At 42.8% G+C, this 23313-nt stretch overlaps 1 protein-coding gene across 2 annotated transcripts in view; it reads right to left on the bottom strand.

The window, feature by feature from the left end:
- GANAB (glucosidase II alpha subunit) overlaps nucleotides 1-23313 on the bottom strand; it is a 132929-nt gene that overhangs the window by 3154 nt on the left and 106462 nt on the right. For both annotated transcript variants that reach the window (XM_053719950.1, XM_053719951.1), the window contains 11 exons: nucleotides 23194-23273; nucleotides 22974-23117; nucleotides 22779-22875; nucleotides 22573-22674; nucleotides 21891-22134; nucleotides 9732-9796; nucleotides 9464-9540; nucleotides 9303-9377; nucleotides 9073-9180; nucleotides 8876-8991; nucleotides 8282-8382 (listed from right to left, as the gene is read on the bottom strand). In XM_053719950.1, the coding sequence (XP_053575925.1) occupies nucleotides 8282-8382; nucleotides 8876-8991; nucleotides 9073-9180; nucleotides 9303-9377; nucleotides 9464-9540; nucleotides 9732-9796; nucleotides 21891-22134; nucleotides 22573-22674; nucleotides 22779-22875; nucleotides 22974-23117; nucleotides 23194-23273 (1209 nt within the window). The remainder of the gene's footprint in view (nucleotides 1-8281; nucleotides 8383-8875; nucleotides 8992-9072; nucleotides 9181-9302; nucleotides 9378-9463; nucleotides 9541-9731; nucleotides 9797-21890; nucleotides 22135-22572; nucleotides 22675-22778; nucleotides 22876-22973; nucleotides 23118-23193; nucleotides 23274-23313) is intronic.

Here is a 23313-nt window from a genome sequence, read left to right as displayed (position 1 = left end):
TATAAAAAGACTACAGCGCAGGAGCTACAGCCCCACCCCAGTATAAAAAGACTACAGCGCAGGAGCTACAGCCCCACCCCCAGTATAAAAAGACTACAGCGCAGGAGCTACAGCCCCACCCCAGTATAAAAAGACTACAGCGCAGGAGCTACAGCCCCACCCCAGTATAAAAAGACTACAGCGCAGGAGCTACAGCCCCACCCCAGTATAAAAAGACTACAGCGCAGGAGCTACAGCCCCACCCCAGTATAAAAAGACTACAGCGCAGGAGCTACAGCCCCACCCCAGTATAAAAAGGACTACAGCGCAGGAGCTACAGCCCCACCCCAGTATAAAAAAAGACTACAGCGCAGGAGCTACAGCCCCACCCCAGTATAAAAAAAAAAAGACTACAGCGCAGGAGCTACAGCCCCACCCCAGTATAAAAAGACTACAGCGCAGGAGCTACAGCCCCACCCCAGTATAAAAAGACTACAGCGCAGGAGCTACAGCCCCACCCCAGTATAAAGACTACAGCGCAGGAGCTACAGCCCCACCCCAGTATAAAGACTACAGCCCCACCCCAGTATAAAGACTACAGCCCCACCCCAGTATAAAGACTACAGCCCCACCCCAGTATAAAGACTACAGCGCAGGAGCTACAGCCCCACCCCAGTATAAAAAGACTACAGCCCCACCCCAGTATAAAGACTACAGCCCCACCCCAGTATAAAGACTACAGCCCCACCCCAGTATAAAGACTACAGCCCCACCCCAGTATAAAGACTACAGCCCCACCCCAGTATAAAGACTACAGCCCCACCCCAGTATAAAGACTACAGCCCCACCCCAGTATAAAGACTACAGCCCCACCCCAGTATAAAGACTACAGCGCAGGAGCTACAGCCCCACCCCAGTATAAAGACTACAACCCCACCCCAATATAAAGACTACAGCCCCACCCCAGTATAAAGACTACAGCCCCACCCCAGTATAAAAAGACTACAGCGCAGGAGCTACAGCCCCACCCCAGTATAAAAAGACTACAGCGCAGGAGCTACAGCCCCACCCCAGTATAAAAAGACTACAGCGCAGGAGCTACAGCCCCACCCCAGTATAAAAAAAAAAAAAAAAAAAAAGACTACAGCGCAGGAGCTACAGCCCCACCCCAGTATAAAAAAAAAAAAAAAAAAAAAAAAAAAAAGACTACAGCGCAGGAGCTACAGCCCCACCCCAGTATAAAAAAAAAAAAAAAAAAAGACTACAGCGCAGGAGCTACAGCCCCACCCCAGTATAAAAAAAAAAAAAAAAAAGACTACAGCGCAGGAGCTACAGCCCCACCCCAGTATAAAAAAAAAAAAAAAACAGAATTTATGTTTACCTGATAAATTACTTTCTCCAACGGTGTGTCCGGTCCACGGCGTCATCCTTACTTGTGGGATATTCTCTTCCCCAACAGGAAATGGCAAAGAGCCCAGCAAAGCTGGTCACATGATCCCTCCTAGGCTCCGCCTACCCCAGTCATTCGACCGACGTTAAGGAGGAATATTTGCATAGGAGAAACCATATGTTACCGTGGTGACTGTAGTTAAAGAAAATAAATTATCAGACCTGATTACAAAAACCAGGGCGGGCCGTGGACCGGACACACCGTTGGAGAAAGTAATTTATCAGGTAAACATAAATTCTGTTGTCTCCAACATAGGTGTGTCCGGTCCACGGCGTCATCCTTACTTGTGGGAACCAATACCAAAGCTTTAGGACACGGATGAAGGGAGGGAGCAAATCAGGTCACCTAAATGGAAGGCACCACGGCTTGCAAAACCTTTCTCCCAAAAATAGCCTCAGAAGAAGCAAAAGTATCAAATTTGTAAAATTTAGAAAAAGTGTGCAGTGAAGACCAAGTCGCTGCCTTACATATCTGATCAACAGAAGCCTCGTTCTTGAAGGCCCATGAGGAAGCCACAGCCCTAGTGGAGTGAGCTGTGATTCTTTCAGGAGGCTGCCGTCCGGCAGTCTCATAAGCCAATCGGATAATGCTTTTAATCCAGAAGGAGAGAGAGGTAGAAGTTGCTTTTTGACCTCTCCGTTTACCAGAATAAACAACAAACAAAGACAAGTTTGTCTGAAATCCTTAGTAGCTGCTAAGTAAAATTTGAGAGCACGAACTACATCCAAGTTGTGCAACAAACGTTCCTTCTTTGAAACTGGATTAGGACACAAAGAAGGCACAACTATCTCCTGGTTAATGTTTTTGTTAGAAACAACTTTTGGAAGAAAACCAGGTTTAGTACGCAAAACCACCTTATCTGCATGGAACACCAGATAAGGAGAAGAACACTGCAGAGCAGATAATTCTGAAACTCTTCTAGCAGAAGAAATTGCAACCAAAAACAAAACTTTCCAAGATAATAACTTAATATCAACGGAATGTAAGGGTTCAAACGGAACCCCCTGAAGAACTGAAAGAACTAGGTTGAGACTCCAAGGAGGAGTCAAAATTTTGTAAACAGGCTTGATTCTAACCAGAGCCTGAACAAAAGCTAGAACATCTGGCACAGCTGCCAGCTTTTTGTGAAGTAACACAGACAAGGCAGAAATCTGTCCCATCAAGGAACTTGCAGATAATCCTTTTTCCAATCCTTCTCGAAGGAAGGATAGACTCTTAGGAATCTTAACCTTGTCCCAAGGGAATCCTGCAGATTCACACCAACAGATATACCAAATTATGTGGTAATTTTTCTGGTTACAGGCTTTCAGGCCTGAACAAGAGTATTAATAACAGAATCTGAGAACCCTCGCTTTGATAAGATCAAGCGTTCAATCTCCAAGCAGTCAGCTGGAGTGGGTCGAACGGACCTAGAACAAGAAGGTCTCTCAAAGGTAGCTTCCATGGTGGAGCCGATGACATATTCACCAGATCTGCATACCAAGTCCTGCGTGGCCACGCAGGAGCTATCAAAATCACCGACGCCCTCTCCTGATTGATCCTGGCTACCAGCCTGGGGATGAGAGGAAACGGCGGGAACACATAAGCTAGTTTGAAGGTCCAAGGTGCTACTAGTGCATCCACTAGAGCCGCCTTGGGATCCCTGGATCTGTACCCGTAGTAAGGAACTCTGAAGTTCTGACGAGAGGCCATCAGATCCATGTCTGGAATGCCCCACGGTTGAGTGACTTGGGCAAAGATTTCCGGATGGAGTTCCCACTCCCCCGGATGCAATGTCTGACGACTCAGAAAATCCGCTTCCCAATTTTCCACTCCTGGGATGTGGATAGCAGACAGGTGGCAGGAGTGAGACTCCGCCCATAGAATGATTTTGGTCACTTCTTCCATCGCTAGGGAACTCCTTGTTCCCCCCTGATGGTTGATGTATGAACTTGGCCCTCGCTAGCTGAGGCCAAGCTTTGAGAGCATTGAATATCGCTCTCAGTTCCAGAATATTTATCGGTAGAAGAGATTCTACCCGAGACCAAAGACCCTGAGCTTTCAGGGATCCCCAGACCGCGCCCCAGCCCATCAGACTGGCGTCGGTCGTGACAATGACCCACTCTGGTCTGCGGAAGGTCATCCCTTGTGACAGGTTGTCCAGGGACAGCCACCAACGGAATGAGTCTCTGGTCCTCTGATTTACTTGTATCTTCGGAGACAAGTCTGAATAGTCCCCATTCCACTGACTGAGCATGAACAGTTGTAATGGTCTTAGATGAATGCGCACAAAAGGAACTATGTCCATTGCCGCTACCATCAAACCTATCACTTCCATGCACTGCGCTATGGAAGGAAGAGGAACGGAATGAAGTATCCGACAAGAGTCTAGAAGTTTTGTTTTTCTGGCTTCTGTCAGAAAAATCCTCATTTCAAAGGAGTCTATTATAGTTCCCAAGAAGGGAACCCTCGTTGACGGAGATAGAGAACTCTTTTCCACGTTCACTTTCCATCCGTGAGATCTGAGAAAGGCCAGGACAATGTCCGTGTGAGCCTTTACTTGAGGAAGGGACGACGCTCGAATCAGAATGTCGTCCAAGTAAGGTACTACAGCAATGCCCCTTGGTCTTAGCACCGCCAGAAGGGACCCTAGTACCTATGAGAAAATCCTAGGAGCAGTGGCTAATCCGAAAGAAAACGCCACGAACTGGAAATGCTTGTCCAGGAATGCAAACCTTAGGAACCGATGATGTTCCTTGTGGATAGGAATATGTAGATACGCATCCTTGAAATCCACCTTGGTCATGAATTGACCTTCCTGGATGGAAGGAAGAAGTGTTCGAATGGTTTCCATCTTGAACGATGGAACCTTGAGAAACTTGTTCAAGATCTTGAGATCTAAGATTGGTCTGAACGTTCCCTCTTTTTTGGGAACTATGAACAGATTGGAGTAGAACCCCATCCCTTGTTCTCCTAATGGAACAGGATGAATCACTCCCATTTTTAGCAGGTCTTCTACCCAATGTAAGAATGCCTGTCTTCTTATGTGGTCTGAAGACAACTGAGACCTGTGGAACCTCCCCCTTGGAGGAAGCCCCTTGAACTCCAGAGAATAACCTTGGGAGACTATTTCTAGCGCCCAAGGATCCAGAACATCTCTTGCCCAAGCCTGAGCGAAGAGAGAGAGTCTGCCCCCCACCAGATCCGGTCCCGGATCGGGGGCCCGCATTTCATGCTGTCTTGGTAGCAGTGGCAGGTTTCCTGGCCTGCTTTCCTTTGTTCCAGCCTTGCATAGGTCTCCAGGCTGGATTGGCTTGAGAAGTATTACCTTCCTGCTTAGAGGACGTAGCCCTTGGGGCTGATCCGTTTCTGCGAAAGGGACGAAACTTAGGTTTATTTTTGGTCTTGAAAAGACCTATCCTGAGGAAGGGCGTGGCCCTTGCCCCCAGTGATATCAGAGATAATCTCTTTCAAGTCAGGGCCAAAGAGTGTTTTCCCCTTGAAAGGAATGTCAAGCAATTTGTTCTTGGAAGACGCATCCGCTGCCCAAGATTTTAACCAAAGCGCTCTGCGCCACAATAGCAAACCCAGAATTTTTTCGCCGCTAACCTAGCCAATTGCAAGGTGGCGTCTAGGGTGAAAGAATTAGCCAATTTAAGAGCACGAATTCTGTCCATAATCTCCTCATAAGAAGAAGAATTACTAATAATCGCCTTTCCTAGCTCATCAAACTAGAAACACGCGGCTGCAGTGACAGGGACAATGCATGCAATTGGTTGTAGAAGGGAACCTTGCTGAACAAACATCTTTAGCAGACCTTCTAATTTTTTATCCATAGGATCTTGGAAAGCACAACTATCTTCTATGGGTATAGTGGCGCGCTTGTGTAGAGTAGAAACCGCCCCCTCGACCTTGGGGACTGTCTGCCATCAGTCCTTTCTGGGGTCGACTATAGGAAAACAATTTTATAAATATGGGGGGAGGTACTAAAGGTATACCGGGCCTGTCCCATTCTTTACTAACAATGTACGCCACCCGCTTGGATATAGGAAAAGCTTCGGGGGGCCCCGGGGCCTCTAAGAACTTTTCCATTTTACATAGTGGTTCTGGAATGACCAGATAATCACAATCATCCAAATTGGATAACACCTCCTTAAGCAGAGCGCGGAGATGTTCCAACTTAAATTTAAAAGTAATCACATCAGGTTCAGCTGTTGAGAAATGTTTCCTGAATCTGAAATTTCTCCCTCAGACAAAACCTCCCTGGCCCCCTCAGACTGGTGTAGGGGCCCTTCAGAAACCATATCATCAGCGTTCTCATGCTCTACAGAATTTTCTAAAACAGAGCAGTCGCGCTTTCGCTGATAAGTGGGCATATTGGCTAAAATGTTTTTGATAGAATTATCCATTACAGCCGTTAAATGTTGCATAGTAAGGAGTATTGGCACACTAGATGTACTAGGGGCCTCCTGTATGGGCAAGACTGGTGTAGACGAAGGAGGGGATGATGCAGTACCATGCTTACTCCCCTCACTTGAGGAATCATCTTGGGCATCATTTTCAGTGTCACATAAATCACATCTATTTAAATGAGAAGGAACCTTGGCTTCCCCACATTCAGAACACAGTCTATCTGGTAGTTCAGACATGTTAAACAGGCATAAACTTGATAACAAAGCACAAAAAACGTTTTAAAATAAAACCGTTACTGTCACTTTAAATTTTAAACTAAACACACTTTATTACTGCAATTGCGAAAAAGTATGAAGGAATTGTTCAAAATTCACCAAAATTTCACCACAGTGTCTTAAAGCCTTAAAAGTATTGCACACCAAATTTGGAAGCTTTAACCCTTAAAATAACGGAACCGGAGCCATTTTTATATTTAACCCCTTTACAGTCCCTGGAATCTGCTTTGCTGAGACCCAACCAAGCCCAAAGGGGAATACGATACCAAATGATGCCTTCAGAAAGACTTTTCTATGTATCAGAGCTCCACACACATGCAGCTGCATGCCATGCTGTCCTCAAAAACAAGTGCGCCATACCGGCGCGAAAATGAGGCTCTGACTATGATTAGGGAAAGCCCCTAAAGAATAAGGTGTCTAAAACAGTGCCTGCCGATATAATCATATCAAAATACCCAGAATAAATGATTCCTCAAGGCTAAATATGTGTTAATAATGAATCGATTTAGCCCAGAAAAAGTCTACAGTCTTAATAAGCCCTTGTGAAGCCCTTATTTACTATCTTAATAAACATGGCTTACCGGATCCCATAGGGAAAATGACAGCTTCCAGCATTACATCGTCTTGTTAGAATGTGTCATACCTCAAGCAGCAAAAGACTGCTCACTGTTCCCCCAACTGAAGTTAATTCCTCTCAACAGTCCTGTGTGGAACAGCCATGGATTTTAGTTACGGTGCTAAAATCATTTTCCTCATACAAACAGAAATCTTCATCTCTTTTCTGTTTCTGAGTAAATAGTACATACCAGCACTATTTTAAAATAACAAACTCTTGATTGAATAATAAAAACTACAGTTAAACACTAAAAAACTCTAAGCCATCTCCGTGGAGATGTTGCCTGTACAACGGCAAAGAGAATGACTGGGGTAGGCGGAGCCTAGGAGGGATCATGTGACCAGCTTTGCTGGGCTCTTTGCCATTTCCTGTTGGGGAAGAGAATATCCCACAAGTAAGGATGACGCCGTGGACCGGACACACCTATGTTGGAGAAAAAAAGACTACAGCGCAGGAGCTACAGCCCCACCCCAGTATAAAAAAAAAAAAAAAAGACTACAGCGCAGGAGCTACAGCCCCACCCCAGTATAAAAAAAAAAAAAAAGACTACAGCGCAGGAGCTACAGCCCCACCCCAGTATAAAAAAAAAAAAAAAGACTACAGCGCAGGAGCTACAGCTCCACCCCAGTATAAAGACTACAGTCCCACCCCAGTATAAAGACTACAGCGCAGGAGCTACAGCCCCACCCCAGTATAAAGACTACAGCCCCACCCCAGTATAAAGACTACAGCCCCACCCCAGTATAAAGACTACAGCCCCACCCCAGTATAAAGACTACAGCCCCACCCCAGTATAAAGACTACAGTCCCACCCCAGTATAAAGACTACAGTCCCACCCCAGTATAAAGACTACAGTCCCACCCCAGTATAAAGACTACAGTCCCACCCCAGTATAAAGACTACAGTCCCACCCCAGTATAAAGACTACAGTCCCACCCCAGTATAAAGACTGCAGTCCCACCCCAGTATAAAGACTGCAGTCCCACCCCAGTATAAAGACTGCAGTCCCACCCCAGTATAAAGACTACAGTCCCACCCCAGTATAAAAAGACTACAGTCCCACCCCAGTATAAACACTGCAGCGCAGGAGCTACAGCCCCACCCCAGTATAAAGACTACAGTCCCACCCCAGTATAAAGACTACAGTCCCACCCCAGTATAAAGACTACAGCGCAGGAGCTACAGTCCCACCCCAGTATAAAAAGACTACAGTCCCACCCCAGTATAAACACTGCAGCGCAGGAGCTACAGCCCCACCCCAGTATAAAGACTACAGTCCCACCCCAGTATAAAGACTGCAGCGCAGGAGCTACAGCCCCACCCCAGTATAAAGACTACAGCGCAGGAGCTACAGCCCCACCCCAGTATAAAGACTACAGTCCCACCCCAGTATAAAAACTACAGCATGCTAACCCCCCATATCTAGAGCATGCCCCCACTGCAAGCAGGAACCGCACTGTAACAGGTCGCACCTTTCATACAATGCACCAACCAAACCCTGTTACGTTGCTCTCCTCTGCAAGGTGCATCCCGCCCCTGCGGACTGGCCAATGCTTTGCGCTTCTCACCTGGCAGGCGCAGGGTTACGCTAGTTGGTTTTGTCACTCCGAGAATTATGATCCGCTCTATCCAGCTGGGTGTCTTAAATACCCCTTGTGGCTCCAGGGAACTGTAAAGGAACATAGATAGTCTTCAGTCAAGAAGTTTAAAGATGCAGATGCTCCTCACCACCCACACACTCTTGCACAACCTTTTCCCCCTATCCCTTCAGTTATCTTTATTACAGACTCTCAAGGATGGTCATTATCTGCCTAGGACTGAGGATCTGTCTACACCCATCCGTTGACTTGCTTCCTCACAATAGGCCAATTTACTGATTTTTCCTTATTTTAGCATTGTCCTCTTACCAGGTAGCCCTCCTCCCTGCACAGACCCTCGTTTCCTCGCTCTCCAAACCCTCGTCTCCTCGCCCCACCCCCCCTGGCACAGACCCTCGTCTTCTCACCCCCCCCCTTGCAGAGACCCTCGTCTTCTCAACCCCTCCCCTGCAGAGACCCTCGTCTTCTCACCCCCCCCCCCTGCAGAGACCCTCGTCTTGTCACTCCCCCCCCCGCATAGACCCTTGTCTTTTCAACCCCCCACACGGACCCTTTTCTTCTCACCTTGAGGTCAGCTCTCCTTGGCTGTAGGTGAACCCTCGATATAAGAACTCATTCTGCTCATAGTTAAAGGTGTGACCATCATCTAAATAAAGCTCGCCACGTGCTTCACCCTGCAGGTGAAAGGACATTTCAATAAAGCTCTGAGGTGAGAGGTTGAGGAGTCAGGACAAGCTAAGTGTATGGGTATTCACCTGCAGGTCCAAAGCGACGTATAAAGTAAATGGATCGTCTTGCATACAATCTGAGGATCGTCTGGGGCGATTCTTCTGAGGGATAATGGTGCCCCCACGCTGATATACTGGGATCTGGGTAGGAACAGTAAGTTAAGAGAAAACAGCATGGTAGGCAAACCATTGATAACATCAACAGGAGCTAGAAGAAACATTGTCACAGAAGATAAGAATTAGACGGCACCTCTCATACTTACCGAGCTGCTGGTGACAGGTAGGTAGAATGACTGAGGGGCCTGATACCGCTGGTAGGTGTGAACATCATACCAGACCTGCAAGAGCAGTAGCATGTGACATACAGGAAGGAGGCAATAACAGCAGGTCAGATTTGTAAGGAACATGCCCCACGCTAACTTACCTCTTTGTCCCCAGGGAGGTAAATCTGTACTCCTCGAGCATTGGACTCCGTGACAGGGTGCACCAAGAGAGCCGTGCCTACAAACAACAAAGGTAAATTACTGTATAGCACAAGCCCATGGACAGGAGCACATTCTAAATTCACATCTTATTAATATTGGGAAGGAGATGCAGACTGTCTTTCACTGTGTTTAGCGCAAGAACAAATACACAAACAAGTATATGAATGAAAAAATAGATGAAATATAAAACAAAAACAGTTTTCTTACCCAACAGGTACTGATCATCCATAGCAAATGTGGTCACATCAGAGGGATATTCCACCCATAGAGGCCTAAGAGAAGACAGCGACAACTGTAAATGCAACTTAAAAAGACTAAGGGTTCAAGTACAGCCTGGGATGATGATATTCTTTTTTTTATAAAGCGCCAACAGATTTCGCAGCGCTGTCCTTGGGTACAAAGATAAAAGTACAGTACAATAAAAACATAATTTATGTAAGAACTTACCTGATAAATTCATTTCTTTCATATTAGCAAGAGTCCATGAGCTAGTGACGTATGGGATATACATTCCTACCAGGAGGGGCAAAGTTTCCCAAACCTCAAAATGCCTATAAATACACCCCTCACCACACCCACAAATCAGTTTAACGAATAGCCAAGAAGTGGGGTGATAAAGAAAAAAGTGCGAAGCATATAAAATAAGGAATTGGAATAATTGTGCTTTATACAAAAAAAATCATAACCACCACAAAAAGGGTGGGCCTCATGGACTCTTGCTAATATGAAAGAAATGAATTTATCAGGTAAGTTCTTACATTAATTATGTTTTCTTTCATGTAATTAGCAAGAGTCCATGAGCTAGTGACGTATGGGATAATGAATACCCAAGATGTGGATCTTCCACGCAAGAGTCACTAGAGAGGGAGGGATAAAATAAAGACCGCTGAAAAAATAATCCACACCCAAAACAAAGTTTAAATCTTATAATGAAAAAAAACTGAAATTATAAGCAGAAGAATCAAACTGAAACAGCTGCCTGAAGTACTTTTCTACCAAAAACTGCTTCAGAAGAAGAAAACACATCAAAATGGTAGAATTTAGTAAAAGTATGCAAAGAAGACCAAGTTGCTGCTTTGCAAATCTGATCAACCGAAGCTTCATTCTTAAATGCCCAAGAAGTAGAGACTGACCTAGTCGAATGAGCTGTAATCCTTTGAGGCGGAGTTCTACCCGACTCAACATAAGCATGATGAATCAAAGACTTTAACCAAGATGCCAAGGAAATGGCAGAAGCCTTCTGACCTTTCCTAGAACCAGAAAAGATAACAAATAGACTAGAAGTCTTTCGGAAATCTTTAGTAGCTTCAACATAATATTTCAAAGCTACATCCAAAGAATGCAACCATCTTTCCTTAGAATTCTTAGGATTAGGACACAATGAAGGAACCACAATTTCTCTACTAATGTTGTTAGAATTCACAACCTTAGGCAAAAATTTAAATGAAGTTCGCAACACCGCCTTATCCTGATGAAAAATCAGAAAAGGAGACTCACAAGAAAGAGCAGATAATTCAGAAACTCTTCTAGCAGAAGAGATGGCCAAAAGAAACAAAACTTTCCAAGACAGTAATTTAATATCCAGCGAATGCATAGGTTCAAACGGAGGAGCTTGAAGAGCCCCCAGAACCAAATTCAAACTCCAAGGAGGAGAAATTGACTTAATAACAGGTTTTATACGAACCAAAGCCTGTACAAAACAATGAATATCAGGAAGATTAGCAATCTTTCTGTGAAAAAGAACAGAAAGAGCAGAGATTTGTCCTTTCAAGGAACTTGCAGACAAACCTTTATCCAAACCATCCTGAAGAAACTGTAAAATTCTAGGAATTCTAAAAGAATGCCAAGAAAAATGATGAGAAAAACACCAAGAAATGTAAGTCTTCCAGACTCAATATATCTTCCTAGATACAGATTTACGAGCCTGTAACATAGTATTAATCACGGAGTCAGAGAAACCTCTATGACTGAGAATCAAGCGTTCAATCCCCATACCTTCAAATTTAAGGATTTGAGATCCTAATGGAAAAAAGGACCTTGCGATAGGTCTGGTCTTAACGGAAGAGTCCACGGTTGGCAAGTAGCCATCCGGACAAGATCCGCATACCAAAACCTGTGAGGCCATGCTGGAGCCACCAGCAGAACAAACAAACGCTCCTTTAGAATCTTGGAAATCACTCTTGGAAGAAGAACTAGAGGCGGAAAGATATAGGCAGGATGATTCTTCCAAGGAAGTGACAATGCATCCACTGCTTCCGCCTGAGGATCCCTGGATCTGGACAGATACCTGGGAAGCTTCTCGTTTAGATGAGAAGCCATCAGATCTACTTCTGGAAGTCCCCACATTTGAACAATCTGAAGAAATACCTCTGGGTGAAGAGACCATTCGCCCGGATGCAACGTTTGGCGACTGAGATAATCCGCTTCCCAATTGTCTAAACCTGGGATATGAACTGCAGAAATTAGACAGGAGCTGGATTCCGCCCATACCAGTATTCGAGATACTTCTTTCATAGCCAGAGGACTGCGAGTCCCTCCTTGATGATTGACATATGCCACGGTTGTGACATTGTCCGTCTGAAAACAAATGAACAACTCTCTCTTTAGAAGAGGCCACGACTGAAGAGCTCTGAAAATTGCACAGAGTTCCAAAATGTTGATTGGTAATCTCACCTCCTGAGATTCCCAAACCCCTTGTGCTGTCAGAGACCCCCAAACAGCTCCCCAACCTGTCAGACTTGCATCTGTTGAAATCACAGTCCAGGTCGGAAGAACAAAAGAAGCCCCCTGAACTAAACGATGGTGGTCTGTCCACCACGTCAGAGAGTGTCGTACAATCGGTTTTAAAGATATTAATTGAGATATCTTTGTATAATCCCTGCACCACTGGTTCAGCATACAGAGCTGAAGAGGTCGCATGTGAAAACGAGCAAAGGGGATCGCGTCCGATGCAGCAGTCATAAGACTACCGAAGGGAATGATTGAGACTGAAGGTTTCGACAAGCTGAAACCAATTTCAGACGTCTCTTGTCCGTCAGAGACAGAGTCATGGACACTGAATCTATCTGGAAACCTAAAAAGGTTACCCCTGTCTGAGGAATCAACAAACTCTTTGGTAAATTGATCCTCCAACCATGTTCTCGAAGAAACAATACAAGTCGATTCGTATGAGATTCTGCTAAATGTGAAGACTGAGCAAGTACCAAGATATCGTCCAAATAAGGAAATACCACAATACCCTGTTCTCTGATTACAGATAGAAGGGCACCGAGAACCTTTGTAAAAATCCTTGGAGCTGTTGCTAGGCCAAACGGCAGAGCCACAAACTGGTAATGCTTGTCTAGGAAAGAGAATCTCAGAAACTGATAGTGATCTGGATGAATTGGAAAATATGCAGATATGCATCTTGTAAATCTATTGTGGACATATAATGCCCTTGCTGAACAAAAGGCAGAATAGTCCTTATAGTTACCATCTTGAATGTTGGTATCCTTACAAAACGATTCAATATTTTTAAATCCAGAACTGGTCTGAAGGAATTCTCCTTCTTTGGTACAATGAAGAGATTTGAGTAAAACCCCAGCCCCTGTTCCAGAACTGGAACTGGTATAATTACTCCAGCCAACTCTAGATCTGAAACACATTTCAGAAATGCTTGAGCCTTCACTGGATTTACTGGGACACGGGAAAGAAAAAATCTTCTTGCAGGAGGCCTTATCTTGAAGCCTATTCTGTACCCTTGCGAAACAATGTTCTGAATCCAAAGATTGTGAATCGAATTGATCCAAATTTCTTTGAAAAATCGTAATCTGCCCCCTACCAGCTGGGCTGGAATGAGGGCCGCACCTTCATGTTGACTTGGGAGCTGGCTTTGGCTTTCTAAAAGGCTTGGATTTATTCCAGACTGGAGATGGTTTCCAAACTGATACCGCTCCTGTAGGGGAAGGATCAGGCTTTTGTTCCTTAATGTGACGAAAGGAACGAAAACGATTAGTAGACCTAAATTTACCTTTAGATTTTTATCCTGTGGTAAAAAAGTTCCTTTCCCCCCAGTAACAGTTGAAATAATAGAATCCAACTGTGAACCAAATAATTTATTACCCTGGAAAGAAAGGGAAAGCAAAGTTGACTTAGAAGACATATCAGCATTCCAAGTTTTAAGCCATAAAGCTCTTCTAGCTAAAATAGCTAAAGACATATACCTGACATCAACCCTAATGATATCAAAGATGGCATCACAAATAAAATTATTAGCATGTTGAAGAAGATTAACAATGCTATGGGAATTATGATCTGTTACTTGTTGCGCTAAAGCTTCTAACCAGAAAGTTGAAGCTGCAGCAACATCCGCTAAAGATATAGCAGGTCTAAGAAGATTACCTGAACATAAGTAAGCTTTTCTTAGAAAGGATTCAATTTTCCTATCTAAAGGATGCTTAAAGGAAGTACTATCTGCCGTAGGAATAGTAGTACGTTTAGCAAGAGTAGAGATAGCCCCATCAACCTTAGGGATTTTGTCCCAAAACTCTAATCTGTCAGATGGCACAGGATATAATTGCTTAAACGATTTTGAAGGAGTAAATGAATTAACCAAATTATTCCATTCCCTGGAAATTACTTCAGAAATAGCATCAGGGACAGGAAAAACCTCTGGAATAACTACAGGAGATTTAAAAACCGTATTCAAAGTTTAGATTTAGTATCAGGAGGACCAGATTCCTCTATTTCTAATGCAATTAAGACTTCTTTAAGCAAAGAACGAATAAATTCCATTTGAAATAAATATGAAGATTTATCAGTATCAACCTCTGAAACAGAATCCTCTGAACCAGAGGAACCATTATCAGAATCAGAATGATGATGTTCATTTAAAAATTCATCTAAAAAATGAGAAGTTTTAAAAGACCTTTTACGTTTACTAGAAGGAGGAATAACAGACATAGCCTTCTTAATAGATTTAGAAACAAAATCTCTTATGTTAACAGGAACACCCTGAATATTAGATGTTGATGGAACAGCAACAGGTAATGGAACATTACTAAAGGAAATATTATCTGCATTAACAAGTTTGTCATGACATTCATTACAAACAACAGCCGGAGGAACAGATACCACAAGTTTACAACAAATACACTTAACTTTGGTAGATCCAGCATCAGGCAGCAATTTTCCAGAAGTATCTTCTGATTCAGGGTCAATCTGAGACATCTTGCAATATGTAATAGAAAAAACAACATATAAAGCAAAATTGATCAAATTCCTTAAATGACAGTTTCAGGAATGGGAAAAAATGCCAGTGAACAAGCTTCTAGCAACCAGAAGCAAATAAACAATGAGACTTAAATAATGTGGAGACAATAATGACGCCCATATTTTTTAGCGCCAAAAAAGACGCCCACATTATTTGGCATCCGGTAACGCCGACACTTTTGGCACAAAAAAGTCAAAAAAATGACGCAACTTCCGGCGACAAGTATGACGCCGGAAATAACAAAGAAATTTTTTGCGCCAAAAAAGTCAGCGCCAAGAATGACGCAATAAAATGAAGCATTTTCAGCCCCCGCGAGCCTAACAGCCCACAGGAGAAAAAGTCAAATTTTAAGGTAAGAAAAAAAAACATAATTTATGTAAGAACTTACCTGATAAATTCATTTCTTTCATATTAGCAAGAGTCCATGAGCTAGTGACGTATGGGATATACATTCCTACCAGGAGGGGCAAAGTTTCCCAAACCTAAAAATGCCTAGAAATACACCCCTCACCACACCCACAATTCAGTTTAACGAATAGCCAAGAAGTGGGGTGATAAAAAAGTGCGAAAGCATATAAAATAAGGAATTGGAATAATTGTGCTTTAAACAAAATCATAACAACCACAAAAAAAGGGCGGGCCTCATGGACTCTTGCTAATATGAAAGAAATGAATTTATCAGGTAAGTTCTTACATAAATTATGTTTTCTTTCATGTAATTAGCAAGAGTCCATGAGCTAGTGACGTATGGGATAATGACTACCCAAGATGTGGATCTTTCCAAACAAGAGTCACTAGAGAGGGAGGGACAAAATAAAGACAGCCAATTCCTGCTGAAAATAATCCACACCCAAAATAAAGTTTAATGAAAAACATAAGCAGAAGATTCAAACTGAAACCGCTGCCTGAAGTACTTTTCTACCAAAAACTGCTTCAGAAGAAGAAAATACATCAAAATGGTAGAATTTAGTAAAAGTATGCAAAGAGGACCAAGTTGCTGCTTTGCAAATCTGATCAACCGAAGCTTCATTCCTAAACGCCCAGGAAGTAGAAACTGACCTAGTAGAATGAGCTGTAATTTTCTGAGGCGGAGTTTTACCCGACTCAACATAGGCAAGATGAATTAAAGATTTCAACCAAGATGCCAAAGAAATGGAAGAAGCTTTCTGGCCTTTTCTAGAACCGGAAAAGATAACAAATAGACTAGAAGTCTTTCGGAAAGATTTAGTAGCTTCAACATAATATTTCAAAGCTTTCAAAACAACATCCAAAGAATGCAACGATTTCTCCTTAGAATTCTTAGGATTAGGACATAATGAAGGAACCACAATTTCTCTACTAATGTTGTTGGAATTCACAACTTTAGGTAAAAATTCAAAAGAAGTTCGCAACACCGCCTTATCCTGATGAAAAATCAGAAAAGGAGACTCACAAGAAAGAGCAGATAATTCAGAAACTCTTCTGGCAAAAGAGATGGCCAAAAGGAACAAAACTTTCCAAGAAAGTAATTTAATGTCCAATGAATGCATAGGTTCAAATGGAGGAGCTTGAAGCGCCCCCAGAACCAAATTCAAACTCCAAGGAGGAGAAATTGACTTAATGACAGGCTTTATACGAACCAAAGCTTGTACAAAACAATGAATATCAGGAAGAATAGCAATCTTTCTGTGAAAAAGAACAGAAAGAGCAGAGATTTGTCCTTTCAAGGAACTTGCAGACAAACCCTTATCTAAACCATCCTGAAGAAACTGTAACACTCTCGGTATTCTAAAAGAATGCCAAGAAAAATGATGAGAAAGACACCAAGAAATATAAGTCTTCCAGACTCTATAATATATCTCTCTAGATACAGATTTACGAGCCTGTAACATAGTATTAATCACAGAGTCAGAGAAACCTCTGTGACCAAGAATCAAGCGTTCAATCTCCATACCTTTAAATTTAAGGATTTCAGATCCTGATGGAAAAAAGGACCTTGAGACAGAAGGTCTGGTCTTAACGGAAGAGTCCACGGTTGGCAAGAGGCCATCCGGACAAGATCCGCATACCAAAACCTGTGAGGCCATGCTGGAGCTACCAGCAGAACAAACGAGCATTCCTTCAGAATCTTGGAGATTACTCTTGGAAGAAGAACTAGAGGCGGAAAGATATAGGCAGGATGATACTTCCAAGGAAGTGATAATGCATCCACTGCCTCCGCCTGAGGATCCCGGGATCTGGACAGATACCTGGGAAGTTTCTTGTTTAGATGAGACGCCATCAGATCTATTTCTGGAAGTTCCCACATTTGAACAATCTGAAGAAATACCTCTGGGTGAAGAGACCATTCGCCCGGATGCAACGTTTGGCGACTGAGATAATCCGCTTCCCAATTGTCTATACCTGGGATATGAACCGCAGAGAGTAGACAGGAGCTGGATTCCGCCCAAACCAAAATTCGAGATACTTCTTTCATAGCTAGAGGACTGTGAGTCCCTCCTTGATGATTGATGTATGCCACAGTTGTGACATTGTCTGTCTGAAAACAAATGAACGATTCTCTCTTCAGAAGAGGCCAAAACTGAAGAGCTCTGAAAATTGCACGGAGTTCCAAAATATTGATCGGTAATCTCACCTCCTGAGATTCCCAAACTTCTTGTGCCGTCAGAGATCCCCACACAGCTCCCCAACCTGTGAGACTTGCATCTGTTGAATTTACAGTCCAGGTCGGAAGCACAAAAGAAGCCCCCTGAATTAAACGATGGTGATCTGTCCACCACGTTAGAGAGTGTCAAACAATCGGTTTTAAAGATATTAATTGAGATATCTTTGTGTAATCCTTGCACCATTGATTCAACATACAGAGCTGAAGAGGTCGCATGTGAAAACGAGCAAAGGGGATCGCGTCCGATGCAGCAGTCATAAGACCTAGAATTTCCATGCATAAGGCTACCGAAGGGAATGATTGTGACTGAAGGTTTCGACAAGCTGTAATTAATTTTAGACGTCTCTTGTCTGTTAAAGACAGAGTCATGGACACTGAATCCATCTGGAAACCCAGAAAGGTTACCCTTGTCTGAGGAATCAATTAACTTTTTGGTAAATTGATCCTCCAACCATGATCTTGAAGAAACAACACAAGTCGATTCGTATGAGATTCTGCTAAATGTAAAGACTGAGCAAGTACCAAGATATCGTCCAAATAAGGAAATACCACAATACCCTGTTCTCTGATTACAGACAGAAGGGCACCGAGAACCTTTGTAAAAATTCTTGGAGCTGTAGCTAGGCCAAACGGCAGAGCCACAAACTGGTAATGCTTGTCCAGAAAAGAGAATCTCAGGAACTGATAATGATCTGGATGAATCGGAATATGCAGATATGCATCCTGTAAATCTATTGTGGACATATAATTCCCTTGCTGAACAAAAGGCAAGATAGTCCTTACAGTTACCATCTTGAACGTTGGTATCCTTACATAACGATTCAATATTTTTAGATCCAGAACTGGTCTGAAGGAATTCTCCTTCTTTGGTACAATGAAGAGATTTGAATAAAACCCCATCCCCCTGTTCCGGAACTGGAACTGGCATAATTACTCCAGTCAACTCTAGATCTGAAACACAATTCAGAAATGCTTGAGCTTTTACTGGATTTACTGGGACACGGGAAAGAAAAAAATCTCTTTGCAGGAGGTCTCATCTTGAAACCAATTCTGTACCCTTCTGAAACAATGTTCTGAATCCAAGGATTGTGAACAGAATTGATCCAAATTTCCTTGAAAAAACGTAACCTGCCCCCTACCAGCTGAGCTGGAATGAGGGCCGCACCTTCATGTGGACTTAGAAGCAGGCTTGGATTTATTCCAGACTGGAGATGGTTTCCAAACTGAAACTGCTCCTGAGGATGAAGGATCAGGCTTTTGTTCTTTGTTGAAACGAAAGGAACGAAAACGATTATTAGCCCTGTTTTTACCTTTAGATTTTTTATCCTGTGGTAAAAAAGTTCCTTTCCCACCAGTAACAGTTGAAATAATAGAATCCAACTGAGAACCAAATAATTTGTTACCCTGGAAAGAAATAGAAAGTAGAGTTGATTTAGAAGCCATATCAGCATTCCAAGTTTTAAGCCATAAAGCTCTTCTAGCTAAAATAGCTAGAGACATAAACCTGATATCAACTCTGATAATATCAAAAATGGCATCACAGATAAAATTATTAGCATGCTGAAGAAGAATAATAATATCATGAGAATCATGATGTGTTACTTGTTGCGCTAAAGTTTCCAACCAAAAAGTTGAAGCTGCAGCAACATCAGCCAAAGATATAGCAGGTCTAAGAAGATTACCTGAACACAGATAAGCTTTTCTTAGAAAGGATTCAATTTTCCTATCTAAAGGATCCTTAAACGAAGTACCATCTGACGTAGGAATAGTAGTACGTTTAGCAAGGGTAGAAATAGCCCCATCAACTTTAGGGATTTTGTCCCAAAATTCTAATCTGTCAGACGGCACAGGATATAATTGCTTAAAACGTTTAGAAGGAGTAAATGAATTACCCAATTTATCCCATTCTTTGGAAATTACTGCAGAAATAGCATTAGGAACAGGAAAAACTTCTGGAATAACCACAGGAGCTTTAAATACCTTATCCAAACGTTTAGAATTAGTATCAAGAGGACCAGAATCCTCTATTTCTAAAGCAATTAGTACTTCTTTAAGTAAAGAACGAATAAATTCCATTTTAAATAAATATGAAGATTTATCAGCATCAACCTCTGAGACAGAATCCTCTGAACCAGAAGAGTCATCAGAATCAGAATGATGATGTTCAGTTAAAAATTCATCTGTAGGGAGAGAAGTTTTAAAAGATTTTTTACATTTACTAGAAGGAGAAATAACAGACATAGCCTTCTTTATGGATTCAGAAACAAAATCTCTTATGTTATCAGGAACATTCTGCACCTTAGATGTTGAAGGAACTGCAACAGGCAATGGTACTTTACTAAAGGAAATATTATCTGCATTAACAAGTTTGTCATGACAATCAATACAAACAACAGCCGGAGGAATAGCTACCAAAAATTTACAGCAGATACACTTAGCTTTGGTAGATCCAGCACTAGACAGCGATTTTCCTGTAGTATCTTCTGACTCAGATGCAACGTGAGACATCTTGCAATATGTAAGAGAAAAAACAACATATAAAGCAAAATTGATCAAATTCCTTAAATGACAGTTTCAGGAATGGGAAAGAATGCCAAGAACAAGCTTCTAGCAACCAGAAGCAATAAAAAATGAGACTTAAATAATGTGGAGATAAAAGCGACGCCCATAATTTTAGCGCCAAATCAGACGCCCACATTATTTGGCGCCAAAATGACGCCACATCCGGAACGCCGACATCTTTGGCGCAAAATAACGTAAAAAAAATGACGCAACTTCCGGCGACACGTATGACGCCGGAAACGGAAAAGAATTTTTGCGCCAAAAAGTCTGCGCCAAGAATGACGCAATAAAATGAAGCATTTTCAGCCCCCGCGAGCCTAACAGCCCACAGGGAAAAAGTGTTAAATTTTTGAAGGTAAGAAAAAAATGATTAATTCAAATGCATTATCCCAAATATGAAACTGACTGTCTGAAAAATAAGGAAAGTTGAACATTCTGAGTCAAGGCAAATAAATGTTTGAATACATATATTTAGAACTTTATAAACAAAGTGCCCCACCATAGCTTAGAGTGTCACAGAAAATAAGATTTACTTACCCCAGGACACTCATCTACATGTTTGTAGAAAGCCAAACCAGTACTGAAACGAGAATCAGCAGAGGTAATGGTATATATAAGAGTATATCGTCGATCTGAAAAGGGAGGTAAGAGATGAATCTCTACGACCGATAACAGAGAACCTATGAAATAGACCCCGTAGAAGGAGATCACTGCATTCAAATAGGCAATACTCTCTTCACATCCCTCTGACATTCACTGCACGCTGAGAGGAAAACCGGGCTCCAACTTGCTGCGGAGCGCATATCAACGTAGAATCTAGCACAAACTTACTTCACCACCTCCATCGGAGGCAAAGTTTGTAAAACTGAATTGTGGGTGTGGTGAGGGGTGTATTTATAGGCATTTTGAGGTTTGGGAAACTTTGCCCCTCTTGGTAGGAATGTATATCCCATACGTCACTAGCTCATGGACTCTTGCTAATTACATGAAAGAAATATAAAAAGACAAGAAAAAAATTTACAAAACAAATACAGGGGGAATTGAGGGCCTTATTCCTGTGGGAATTTACAATCTAGATGGGTAGAAGAGTGAGAAACAGGAGGTGGGGACTGCAAAGGTGGGAATGGTGTTAGTGTGGAGTTAGATGAGGGCAACTATTAGGCAAGTGGAATTCATTAGTTACTGATTTGGTGATCGGCTTCCCTGAAAAAGAAGGTCTTTAGGGAACGTTTAAAGGAGGAGAGGTTGGGAGAATGTCTGACAGCTCGAGGAAGTGCGTTCCAGAGGGTTGGTGCCGCACGAGAGAAGTCCTGTAGTCTAGCATGAGAGGAGGTGATGGTAGAAGATGCAAGGAGTAGATCATTGTTGGATCTTAGGGGATGGGCTGGAGCATATTTGTTGATAAGTGAGGACAGGTGGGGGGGGCTGCATTGGGGAGGGCTTGTAAGTCAGGATGAGAATTTTGAATTTAATTCTGCAGGAAATGATGAGTCAGTAAAGAGACTCACAGAGGGGTGCAGCAGATACAGAGCGTCGGGAGAGGTGGATTAGCCTAGCAGAGGCATTTAGGATGGATTGAAGAGGGGAGAGGCGGGAGAGAGGAAGGCCAGTTAGCAGGTTATTACAGTAGTCAAGCCGGGAAATTAATAGGGCTATTGTGATATATCAATAGGCAGATTCCATTACAATTAAAATACGACCCTGCAATAAACTAGCATATTAGCTCAGCGTGAAATGTTTTTTGGATTAACACCTTGTTTGCATTAGTGACACTTGCAAGTTAGCAAAACTTGCTTTGTTTAGCAGTATCTTATTGTAGCACCTCTGCTGAAGCTAAAGAAAAATATATTTGTTTACAGAAGATAATTCCATATCACGGACCCTTACAGGTTAGGTACAAACATCTCACCTCATGACGGGTTCTCCCTTGCGCAGAGCTCTGTAGAAGAGAGTGTACCAGAAAGGGAGGAGAGCATATCGCTGGCGTAGAGCTTCCTTTATGATCAGCATGTTGGCCTCTCCGTGCAGCCAGGGCTCTCGGCGAGGGGTGTCCAAGTGAGCATGAGCACGGAAGAAAGGCTGATATGCGCCAGCCTGGTACCAGCGAACCAACAGCTCCGGCTCTGGGTTCTTAAAGAAACCTCCAACGTCAGCTGTAGAGGCAGGAGCCGGGTAAGTGTCACAAGTGATGAAAGATATGGCGGAGGGAAGGGAAATACATACAATCATGGAAGGAGAGGTGGAATAGAAAGGACATCATAAATAAACTTACTCTGAATTATCAATGAGCAGCAGTTTTTCTCATAAATTTCAAAATGTATTTTAATTTGCCAGCCTCCAGTATTCATGTGACAGCCATCAGCCAATCACAGATTCATATACACTGAATTCATGCACATAGTTAGTAGGAGCAGGTGAATCAGTAAGAGTGCATATAACTATCATGTGACAGCCATCAGCCAATCAGACTCATACACTGAACTCTTGCACATGCTCAGTAGGAGCAGGTGCATCAGAAAGTGTAAATATACAAAGACTTCGGCATTATGAAGGGGCACGTAATCTGGAGGGGTTTAATGTCCGATACAAACCTCCACAGAACGAGATGCCCACCAGAGACAGACTAAGGCACATGGGAACAGAGATCTTAAGGTGATCCCATTCAGCTGCGTTATCGCCCGTCCAAACCGCCCCTGGAACAAACATGTATAAGGAAAGATTTCATCAGATTTTTTTCATTTGTTTTTATAATCTGCAATTTTTCACCCTTGCTCCATTTAATGAGGTCTCTACTTACCATAGCGCTGAGATCCTGCAAAAAATGCACGTGTTAACACAAAAGGGCGCTCCTTGCCACCGGAACGCTGGATCAGACCCTGGGCAGTGGCTTTTTGCTGGGAGTAAGCAATAAGAGGAAACGTGAATATATGTCACAATGATGTAGGGCCTAAAACACGGTAGCGCTGTCCTCATGTTGGAAATGCTTACTTACCACGTAGAGCCCATATATGTTGTGTATGTCACGGTGCTCCCAGCCACCCCAGTGCACAGCATCTTTGTGCATAGTCACTTCTGGCCCGTTAAATACAGATGGTTCATTCATATCGTTCCAAACAAACAGATTTTCCATGGACCCCTGGTGGGAAAGGGATAGTAAACGACAAACGGAAACAGATTGTTAGGGTAGGGAATCCCTAAGCAAACTCACTCACCTCATACTGGTCGTAAGCAAACATGCTGGACCACCAGTCCCTCATTTCTGGGTTAGTGAAGTCCGGATAAGCAGCCGAACCTGACAAGAAGAGGATAAAGTTAGAATTACTTGGGACAAT

The sequence above is a fragment of the Bombina bombina genome, chromosome 7, assembly GCF_027579735.1.
Source record: "Bombina bombina isolate aBomBom1 chromosome 7, aBomBom1.pri, whole genome shotgun sequence".
Classification (NCBI taxonomy): Eukaryota; Metazoa; Chordata; class Amphibia; order Anura; family Bombinatoridae; genus Bombina; species Bombina bombina.
Note: the sequence above shows the minus strand (reverse complement) of the source record. Positions and strands in the feature narration are given on the sequence as shown.